General features: G+C 72.8%; 1 protein-coding gene across 1 annotated transcript; it reads left to right on the top strand.

Moving 5' to 3' along the window:
- The first annotated feature begins 646 nt into the window (after positions 1–646).
- Positions 647–4,306, top strand: CDC6 (cell division cycle 6). Its single transcript, XM_054187522.1, has 11 exons — positions 647–857; positions 1,151–1,369; positions 1,469–1,668; positions 1,802–1,965; positions 2,160–2,266; positions 2,416–2,555; positions 2,658–2,758; positions 2,872–2,936; positions 3,096–3,295; positions 3,403–3,543; positions 3,846–4,306. The coding sequence occupies exons 1-11, from the start codon at positions 650–652 to the stop codon at positions 3,933–3,935; spliced, it is 1,635 nt and encodes a 544-aa protein (XP_054043497.1). The 5' UTR covers positions 647–649; the 3' UTR covers positions 3,936–4,306.
- The last annotated feature ends 5,930 nt before the right edge of the window (positions 4,307–10,236 follow it).

The raw sequence follows: 10,236 nt of genomic DNA, 5'->3' as shown, positions 1-10,236 counted from the left end.
GGAGCACTGGGAAGAACTGGGGAGGTGGGATAGGGGGTGCGGGGAGCAGGGGGAAGGCAGGATTGGGGGGGATGGGGACACTGGGGGCGGGGGGGGGCCAGGACTGGAGGCACGATGGGGAGGGCTGGGACGCAGAGGCCTCGGCAGACTACAACTCCCAGCATGCCTTGCGCCCTCTCCGCCCACCATCCCTCCCGGCAGGCCCCGCGCGCCCTCGCCCATTGGCTGCCCGGCGGCGCCCTCCCCCCCTCCTCCCGCCGCGGCCCTTGGCGCGGGACGTTGCGATTGGCGGCGGCGGCGGGCGGCGCAGCCAATGAGGCGGCGGGGGCGGGGCCGCCTCGGCCTGGTGGCGGGAAGTGCCGGAGCCGGGGCTGAGTTGGCGCGAGAAGGTCGGTGGTGCCGGGGGCGGGGGTCCGGGGTTGGGAGGGGGGGACGCGGGGGGGCTGTGGGGACACGGAGGGGCTGTGGGGGTCAAGGCTGTGCTGGGGGGGGAGAGGTATCGGGAGCGGAGATGTGTCGTGGGGCTGGGGGTGGCGGGAGAGCAGGGCGATGGAGGGGCCGGCCGGGAGCCGCGGGGCTGGGGGTCCCTCTGCCTGACCGCTGTGTGTCCCCCCACCCCCGGCTCCATCCGCAGACCCCCGCTCCTGCCATGGCCAGCAGCAGCCCGCAGCGCCAGCCCACCATCGGCTTCCCCCGCAGGAGGAGCGCCCGCCGCCTCGCCGCCCCCCCGGCTAAGAGCGGCCCCGACCCCCCCGCCCCGCGGCTCCCGCCCAGCCCCCGGGCCTCGGGCCCCGCCGAGCTCGGCACACACCCCGCCCGGCCCGAAGCGCTGCCCCTCAGCCCCCGCAAGCGCCTGGGTGAGTCCATCCCCCCCGCTGTCCCCTCCCCTGGGACCCCTCGGGAAAAGTTGGGGGGGGGGTATCCCTTTCCTAAAGCCGCTGTGGGGCTGGGACCTCCCTCCCCTCACCCCCTGCAGCAGCTTCCCCCGCTTTCAGGAGGAAAAGGTGCTCCTGGGGGGCCCTGTGGGGCTGAAGGGCTGCCCCGTGGAGGGGGCTGAAGCACAAAATTCCCCCCTGGGGAGAGCAATGGGGGGGGGGGGGGTTACGAATGGCCTCTTGGTCGCTGCTCTGCTGACCCCCCTCCTCTGCAGGTGACGACAACCTCTGCAACGTCCCCCGCGCCCTGCCCTGCTCCCCGGCCAAGCGCAGCAAGGAGAACCAGGGCCGCCGCTTGCTCTTCGGCGACCCCCCAGCCTCCCCCGAGAAGCCGGGCAGCCCCGGCCCGTCCCCACGGCGTGGGGGGCAGGAGACCCCCCGGAGCTCGGGGCTGGGCGGGCAGCCTGCCCGCGCCCGGCTCTTCAGGCAGGAAGGTGAGTGTCATTGGAGACCGGGGGGACAGGGTCCCGGTGGCACCGCAGCCCCCCCTGAGCCCTTTCCCCCCTTCTCCCACCCCCCCCGCCATGGCGCAGGCACATGCTACCAGCAGGTGAAGCGGGTGCTGCACGCTGCGGTGCCCGACCGCCTCCACGGCAGGGAGAGGGAGACGGGCGTCATCCGGCAGTTCCTGCGGGAACACGTTGGCGGGCGCCGGCCTGGAAGCCTCTACATCTCCGGAGCCCCCGGGACCGGGAAAACGGCCTGCCTGAGCCGCGTCCTGCTTGACTGCAAGGTGTGCTGTGGGTTGGGGCGGGGGGGCGGGGGGTATCTCGATTTGGGGGTGCAGGTGGAGTAGGTTGGCAGAGAAAGGTGGGAGGAGTGGCAGGGAAAGGTGGGCAGTGGCGTAACGCTCCCGTCCCCGGCAGGATGAGCTCGCCGGGAGCAAAACCATCGTCCTCAACTGCATGGCGCTCAGCAGCCCGCAGGGCGTCTTCCCCGCCGTGGGGCAGCAGCTGGGGCTGCCCGCGGCCACCGGCCGGGAGGGCGTGCGGAGGCTGGAGAAGCAGCTGACGGCCCGGGGGCCCATGGTGTGAGTTTCCCTGCCCCGGAGAGGGGGGGGGGACGGTGGTGTGGGGTCCCCCCCTCAACACACTGAGTGTGGCCGGCCGGGGGAAGCGGCCCCGGCAGCGGCTCCCCCTGCTCGGGGTGCTGTGGATGGGCTGGGGGGGTGGTGGGCAGAGCCGGGGCTGACCCGAGCTCCCCCCCACCACCCCGTCCCTGCAGCCTTCTGGTGCTGGACGAGCTGGACCAGCTGGAGAGCAAGGGGCAGGACGTGCTCTACACCCTCTTCGAGTGGCCCCGGTTGCCCAGCTCCAGGCTGGTCCTCGTGGGTGAGTGCGCGGCGGCGTGGCCCTGCCGCCTTGGAGACCCCCCCGACTATTTTAGGGGGGGCTGATGGTTTGGTTTGCAACCCCCTCCCATCCACCCGCTCCCAGCCTCATCCTTCTTCCCTCCCCTCCTCACCCCGCTGTGCCCGCAGGGTTGGCCAACGCGCTGGACCTGACGGACCGCAGCCTGGCCAGGCTCGGTGCCTGCCCGGCCGGTGGCCCCCGGCTGCTGCACTTCCCACCCTACACCAGGGAGCAGCTCACCGCCATCCTGCAGGAGCGGCTGGGGCAGGTGGGGACACGCGGGGACGTGCGGGGGACACACACGGTGGGGGGGGGGGGGGTGCTCTGCCCACGGGGGCGGCAGCGCTGACACTGTGCCGTGCTTCGGCAGGTGGCTGGTGACACCGTCCTGGATGCCGCCGCGCTCCAGTTCTGCGCCCGCAAGGTCTCCGCGGTCTCCGGTGATGCTCGGAAAGCCCTGGATGTCTGCAGGTCAGCACCTGCCCTGAAACGGCGGTGCCGGGGCCAGTGTGGCCCCTGCGCCGGGGGTGCCCGTGCCGGGGTTGCCCGTGCCGGGGCGGGCGCTCAGGGCTGTCTCTCCCCAGGCGCGCCGTGGAGGTGGTGGAGCTGGAGGTGCGGAGCCAGACCCTGCTCAAGCCGCTGCCCGGCGGTGAGTGGCTGCTGCGCCGGAGCCAAAGCCCTGCGGGGGGGCACACGGGCACCTCCGGGCCGGCCCCCGTGGGGGTCTCGGGGTCCCTTTCTGGGGTGCCTCCTCTGCGCTGCCTCTCGGCCCTCCTCGAGGTCCCCTGCAGCTCTGTCTGTCCCGCAGGTGACTCCCCGGCGTCCCCCGTCCCCAAGCGCGTGGGGGTCCCGCACATCTCCCGCGTGATCTCGGAGGTGTTCGGGGACCGGCTGGCGGCGGGCGGCCGGGGGCCCCAGGGCGCCTTCCCGCTGCAGCAGAAAGTGCTGCTCTGCTCCCTGCTCCTGCTCGGCCGCCACCTGCGCGCCCGGGAGGTGACACTGGGGAAGGTGAGCCGCCGTGGGACCCTCTCGGGGCTGGATTTGGGGAGCGGGCGGGTGTCCCCGGAGTCTCCTTTGGGTGCCATGCCGTGCAACGCCTGCCCTGCCTTCCCCAGCTCCACGACGCCTACAGCCAGGTCTGCCGGCGGCAGCAGCTCCCCGCTGTCGATCAGGCCGAGTGCTTGTCCCTCGTCACCCTCCTGGAGTCCCGCGGTGTCCTGGAGCTGAAGAAGGCCAAGGAGGCCCGGCTGGCCAAGGTACCGTGGGTTCGGCGGTGGGGCAGGGGTCCGGCAGTGGGACAGGGGCAGGATCCAGCGGCGGGGCAGGGGCAGGGGTCTGGCAGTGGGGCAGGGGTCTGGTGGCGGGGCAGAATCCGGCGGTGGGGCAGGGTCCGGGAGCGGGGCAGGGGTCCGGCAGTGGGGCAGGATCCAGCGGCGGGGCAGGGGTCCGGTGGCAGGGCAGGATCCAGCGGCGGTGCAGGGGTCCGGTGGCAGGGCAGGATCCGGCGGCGGGGCAGGGGTCCGGCAGCGCGGCGCTGAGCAGCTCCTCTTTCCCCCAGGTCTCCCTGAAGCTGGAGGCGGCGGCGGTGGAGCACGCTCTGCAGGACGCGGCGCTGGTGGGCAGCATCCTGGCGCAGGGGCTGTGCTAACGCCCCCCCGCCCCCTGACACCCCCCTCCCTCAGCCGCTGCCCCCCCCCGGGATTTGGGGGCACGAAGGGTTTGTCTGGGCCGCGGTGGGAGCAGGGAAATGGCTCCCGCAGGCCTCGGCTGCTGTTGTTTGAGTCCTGCCCAGGGTCTCTTTGTCCAGGGCAGTTTTATTGATGTTTATTAATATTATTATTAATATTATTATTATTATTTTTGTGTGGCCGGAGCTGGGAGGCGGGAGGCTGGCACCCCCCCAACTTTGCGGCACTGGCCGTGGGCGGTGGGTGCTCCGGGGGCCCGGCCTCGCTCCCCGCTCTGAGCCATGGACGCCTTTGCTCCTGAGTCCTTCCCAGGCGTCATGAGCCCCCCCAAACCCCCCCGGCTGCAGGAAGGATGGGCCCGGTGCTGGGGGGCGGGGCGGGGGGGGACGACAGCGGGGTCCCCTCCGTCTCCTGCCATTAATAAAGTCGTTTGGGTTCAGCGCTGGCTCCTGCCTCTGCCTCCCCCCTCAGTTCCCTCCCTGCCCCAGGGCTGGGGGGACCCTGCCATGTCCGTCCCCCCCCATCCCCTCCCCTCCCAGACTGCAGCCCCCTTCCACCCCCCCCCCCCAGCTCCTGGCCCCGGCTCTTCCGCTTGTGTTAAATAATAGACGCTTTGACCTAATTTTGCAGCTTCCCTGGCTGGGGGAGGTGGGGGGGGCCCAGGCAGGCAGGGGAGCGGGGAGGGACGGGAGCTCCGTGGGTGCCCTGTCCCAGCCATTGCACCCCCCTCCCGCTCCAGCCACCCCCCCTCGTCCCCCAGGACCCCTGGCTGCCCCCCAGCAGCTCCTGGCCAGGGGTAGGGGTGGGGGCTGGGTCCCCAGCGTGCCTCAGTTTCCCCTGGCCCCATGGTGTGGTCCCAATGTGTGCCCACCCCATCCTGGCCCTGCTTCCCTGGGCCCTTGGCCTTGCAGGGTCCCCACGGGGTGTGTGACACGGGGACACTGGCCCTGTCCTTGCTCTGGGCACCCAGGGCCAAAGCTGAGCCTGGCGGGGCCGCTGGATGCCACTGTAGAACTGGGTTGTCCCCCCCTTCCCACCTCCCATTTTGGCACGCTGTGGCACTGCCCGTCCCCGCTGTGGCAGGGGACACCTTGGGGACAGGGTGGGCTCTGGCTGGCAGGTCCGTTCCCGGCTGCTGTTCTGCATGGGGAGCAGTGGGGAAACTGAGGCAGGGGTGGCACGGCAGGGCCGGGGGTGGCAGCAGCCCCAGCCTGGCCCCGAGCGTGGCTCAGCCCGTCGCCGCCGCGGGGTTATTTATAGCCGGAGCTGCCATGTGTCAGACGTGTGCGGTGGCACAGGGCGGGTGGCGGGTTCAGGCCAGGCTGCACCCGCTCTGCTCCATGTCCCTGCCGCCTCGCCATGCCAGGGGGCTGAGGGGACCTGTCCCCTCGCACCGCGGGGACAAGCGGGAACCGTGGCCTTGCCACCCATCACCAGGCCGTGGGGCTGAGCGGGTACCGGCATCCCCACACCTGTGGGTAGAGCTGGGCTGGGCACCATGTTGCTGGGAGGGCCCCTGGTCCCCACGGGCCATGGCGGCCACATCTTGCCCTGCGCCAGCCCCGTGGCCATGACGCAGCCCCACGGCGTGGAGCCATGGCACGCGGTGACGGTGGGTGGAAGGAAGTGGCTGGCAGCGTGTGTGACCGCAGTGACGCGGCGGTGACGTGGGTGGGCACCACGATGTCCCTGCTCCCCGCATCCCCCTGGCTCTTTCATCCCCCCCCTCCCCGTGTCCACCGTGGGCAAGGTGGTGGCTGTGTGTGGTGCGGGGGCAACCCCACATCTGGGCCCAACCAGCCGTGCTGGGCACCCCACGGCAAGGCTGGGGGGTCCCCGGTCCTGGCACTGTCCCCAGGGTGGCCCAGCTGTGCGGTGGGGACGGGGACAGTGGGGGACGTGACCCCGCGGCGTGGGATCGTGGCTCCCCTCGCCGTGCCAGCCAGCCGGGATGCCCGTGGCCGCGCCGGCCCCGGCTCCGCTCTCTGCCGCAGTGGATGAAAAATCGATAGCGCAGACGGATTCAGCCGCGTGGGTGCCGGAGCTCCCGCCGGAGCCGTTCATCACCGCTCAGTGAGGGGCCGGCAACGCCGCCGCAGGAGCACTGTGGCTCGGGGACGTGTCCGCTGGCACCCGGACACCCCGGGACACCCACAGCGTGGCCGGTAGCTGGGGCGGCAGCAGTACCGGGAGGCCGTCAGGGCCCTGTCCCCCGGTTCCTGCACACGTGTGACCGTGTCCCCTTGCTCCGGCATACACGTGCCGTGCCCACGGGGCTGGGCAGTGCCCGGCCATGCCGCCGGCAGCCCTCCGTGTGCGTGTCCGGCCGCGCACCCGCCCGCATGTGCGCAGCGGGGGCCCGGTGTCCCCTCGGCGGTGTCCCCGGTGTCCCCGGCGCCCCAGCCGCCTCCTGTCCTCCCCTGCACTCTCCTTACATAAGCGCCACGTGGCGGGCACGGCCCCCCCCCCCGCCGCCGTCACCGCCGGCACCCAGATTCCATCTGACAGCCCCGTTCCGCTCGGCTGCGCTCCTGCCGGGCACCGGGGCCGGGACCCCACATGACCCCACCGCACCGGCCCCGGGCCCCACGCCGGGCGAGGGCTGCGGGGCCTTGGCGGGACGGGGACATCGGGGACGCAGCCTTGTCCCACCGGCACCCCCCCGTTGACGCCCCGGCGCCCCGCTGTCCTGCCCGCTCCCTGCCCGCGTCCTGCCAGGCCTCGGCGCCCCGACGCCGCGGGACAGGCTGGGCCCTGCAGCCGGGCAGGATCTGGCCGGCAGCGGGTTTGGCCCCACGGGCAGCCCCACGGCGGGGAGGCGCGGGGTCCCCGGTGCCCGGTGGCCACCCCGGTGGGCCGCAGAGGGGGCGGCGAGTTGGCCGCTGCGCACATCTGGGAGTGATTTGGCACATTCCTCTGGGCTGAGCACATGCCGGCGGCTGGGCCTCGCCGCGGCCGGCAGCCCCGGTGTGCTGGGGAGGGGGCTGGTGGCCACACCGGGCTGTGGGTGCCGAGGCCTCGCTGCCGGTGCCTGGCCCAGGGTGTCCCCCCTCACTCTGCTGCACACACAGGGGAAACTGAGGCACAGGAGTGCTGCTCAGAGCGACCGGTGGGCACCCAGCCCTCATGGCGTGGGTGTTGTGGGGCCTGACAGGCACCCAGGGGCCCTGGGCAGTGCGGGGGGGGGCAGCGGGACCCCCACAAGCGTGTGCTGAGGCTGCCCAGACTCGTCACATGTGTGTCTTGCCGGAGCAGCTCCCACTTCGCTGCCCCCCAGCCCTCGTGCGGGTGCAGGGACCTGGGTGCCACCTCTGGCCTCCTCCCCACAGGGGACGGCAGGGCCTGGCTCCCCTCCTGCCTCAGTTTCCCCCAGCAGCAGGCGAGGAGCGGCAGAGCTGGGGGTCTGCTCAGCCCTGCCCCACGCTCGCCCTGGCTCTGGGTGCCCCGGGGGCTTCACTGCGTGGGGGGGGGGATGGGGACGGGCCCCCTCCCCTGCCCTGTCCCACCCAGGCGGGGCCGTGGGGCTCCTGCGGGGCGCTGGCCCTGCGTGGGGCAGTGCCAGGGCTGCACTTCTCCTTTTTCTTCCCTTTTTCACAGCAAAGTTGCTTTCACCCCTCGCGGGCGCTGGCTGGGCTGCGGGTGAGCAGCCTGGCCGGGGCGGGGGGGGGCACATGGGGGCGCTGGGGCTGTCACCGGGACCTGGGGTGGGGGCAGCTGGCGGGGACAAGGGTGTCGGGGGTGCAGGAGTGCGGGTGACAGGCCGTGTCCGTGTCAGGGTCCATGTTCATGTCCGTGTCCGTGTGTGTCCCTGTCCATTTCTGCGTCTATGCGTGCGTCTGTGTCCCTATTCGTGTCCATGTTCATGTCCATCTCCATGTCCCTGTCCTTGTCCATGTCCATGTCTGTGTCTAGGCATGTCTCCGTGTCCCTGTCCGTGTTCGTCTTTCTCCATGCCTGTGTCCATGTCCATCTCCATCTCCATGTCCATGTTTATGTCCCTGTCCATGTCCCTGTGTGTGTCCCTGTCCCTGTCTGTGTCCCTGTCCATGTCCGTGTCCATGCATGTGTCCATGTCCCTGTGTCCATATTCCTGTCCATGTCCATCTTCACGTCCATCTCCATGTCCACATCCGTGTCCATGTCCGTGCCCGTGTCCATGTATGTATCTCTGTCCCTGTCCATGTCCCCATCCCCAGCCTCAACATCTCACCTGGGACCAGCCACCCAGAACCCCCCCCCCGACTCCCACCCCTCTTCCCCCCCCCCCCAGAGCCCCCTGCGTACCCCCCTCCCCAAACCCAGCTCATCCGACACCCCCTCCCCAAATCCCACTTCACCTCCCCATCCCATAGCCCTCTGCGCGTGTGTATGTGTGTGTGTGTGTGTAGGGGGGGAGCGTGTTTTCCTCATTCCCTGCGGTAGCGCGGCCCCTTTAAGAGCCTTCCCCGCCGCGGGCGGCGCGCGCACCCACTTTCTCCCCTTCCGCCTTCTGGAGACTTCAAAGAGTTACAATGTTGCGCTGGCCACGCCCCTCGCCCCGCCCCGCCAGCCAATGGGGCGCCGCCAGAGGCGGCGCCCCATTGGCTGGCGGGGCGGGGCGAGGGGCGTGGCCAGCGGGAAAGGGGCGTGTCTAGAGAACGGGGGCGTGGCCTCCTCCTTCGGCCCCCCCCCCCCCGCCCTCCGCCGCCGCCGCCGCCGCCGCCGCCGCCCCGCCCGGCCCAGCCCCGGGTAAAGTTTCCCCGCGAGCACATGACTCGCAATGGCCGCGGCCGCCGCTCGTTAAACCCCCCCTCCTCCGTTATCGCCTTCCCCCCCCCACCCCTCCCGAAAAACACCCACCCCCTTTAGGCCGGGTGGCCCCCGCGCCGCCATGCAGCCGCCACCGGGGGCTTGCCGGTTTTAAGGGTCTCGGGGTGAAGTCTCCGTGAGCAGGTAAGGAAGCGGGGGGGGGAGGGATGGCTCGGGGGGGGTGGTGGTGGTTGTGGAGGTCGCGGTACCGCCTCTCCGGTGCTGGGGGTGAGGGGGGGGGGATCCGGTGCGGCGGGACCCAGCGCGTCGTGCCGATGTTGGGGTGTGGGGGGGAGTCGCCACCGGCAAAGGAGCGGGTGAGGGTGGTGGGTGCCTCCGCGGTGGGGCCGGGTGTCCCCGCCCTGGGAGGTTCTGCTCTGGTAGGGGCGGCTTTAGGGGTCCTAAGGCGGTGGGCCCCCCCCCCCGCCACCCCCTCGGGAGACGACGCTGGGGATCCCTTCTCCGGTAACGGGGGAATCCTTGGGATCCCCCTCGCTCCGTCTCGGTGGCGGGGTCCCCGCAGGGAGTCGAGGGCCCCCGCCCGGCTGAGGCTGCCGTGAGCTCCGGAGGGGCAGCGTTGCCCCGTCGCCCCCGTTTCGGATGGTGGCTTTGCTTCCCCCCCCCCCCCCCGCCCCGTTTCTCCGGCGTTTGGCGGTGCCGGGCGCCCCCGGTTACCGGTGCTGGGGTCCCCCCTCCCGGCACCGGCTGTCTGGGCGCTCCCGAGTGGCAGCGCTGTCCCCCCCACCCACCCCGGTGAGGGCTCAGGGGACCCCCGGCGCGGGGGTGCTGCGGTCCCCTCCCGACCCGACGGGGGCCGGGGCACCGCCACGGACCGCCGTGCTGGGGCTGCCCCCCCTGGGAGAACCGGGCTCCCCCGGGCCGCCGGTGCGCTAAGCCACGTTCCCCCCCTTCCCTTTCCCGGCGGGGGCGGGCGGGGGGGCCGGGGCCGCTTCCCCTTTTCGGGGTGCGGGGAGGGCGGGGGGGGGGTGGTGGGACCGGGGCGCAGACGGTGGGGCCCGGCGGGTGAGCGGGGCCGGGGGGCGCGGAGTGGGGGGGGCCGGCGGGGGCCGGGGCCGGGGTCCGGGGGGCGGGAGCGGCGTCTGCGCCGTTTCCTGGCCGGCGGGCGGAGGAAGCCATCGCTCTCGGCGGCTGACAGGGCGCTGGCGCGGCGGCGGGGCCGGGGGGGGCCCGGAGTTGGGGGGGGGGGGGCCGGGCGGGGGGCGCCGGCCGCCGCCTCCCCCGCCGCAGCAGATGCCCGGGGGCGGCGGAGCCCCCGGGGGCTCCTGGCAGCAGCGGCCGGGACGGAGGGGGCGGGGGGGGGCTGCCCCACCGGGTGCTCCCCCGGCTGCGGCCCCAGGGCAGGGGGAGCCCCCCGGGGCAGCGCAGCAGCGCCCCAGGCCGCCGGGGGGGACGGGGCAGAGCCCCCCTGCCCGCCGGAGCCGGGGTGTCCCCCAGATCCGTGCCTCTGACCTT

Source organism: Rissa tridactyla, unplaced genomic scaffold, assembly GCF_028500815.1.
Source record: "Rissa tridactyla isolate bRisTri1 unplaced genomic scaffold, bRisTri1.patW.cur.20221130 scaffold_427, whole genome shotgun sequence".
Taxonomy (NCBI): Eukaryota; Metazoa; Chordata; class Aves; order Charadriiformes; family Laridae; genus Rissa; species Rissa tridactyla.
The sequence above is the reverse complement of the archived record's forward strand: the minus strand, read 5'-3'. Positions and strand labels throughout refer to the sequence as shown.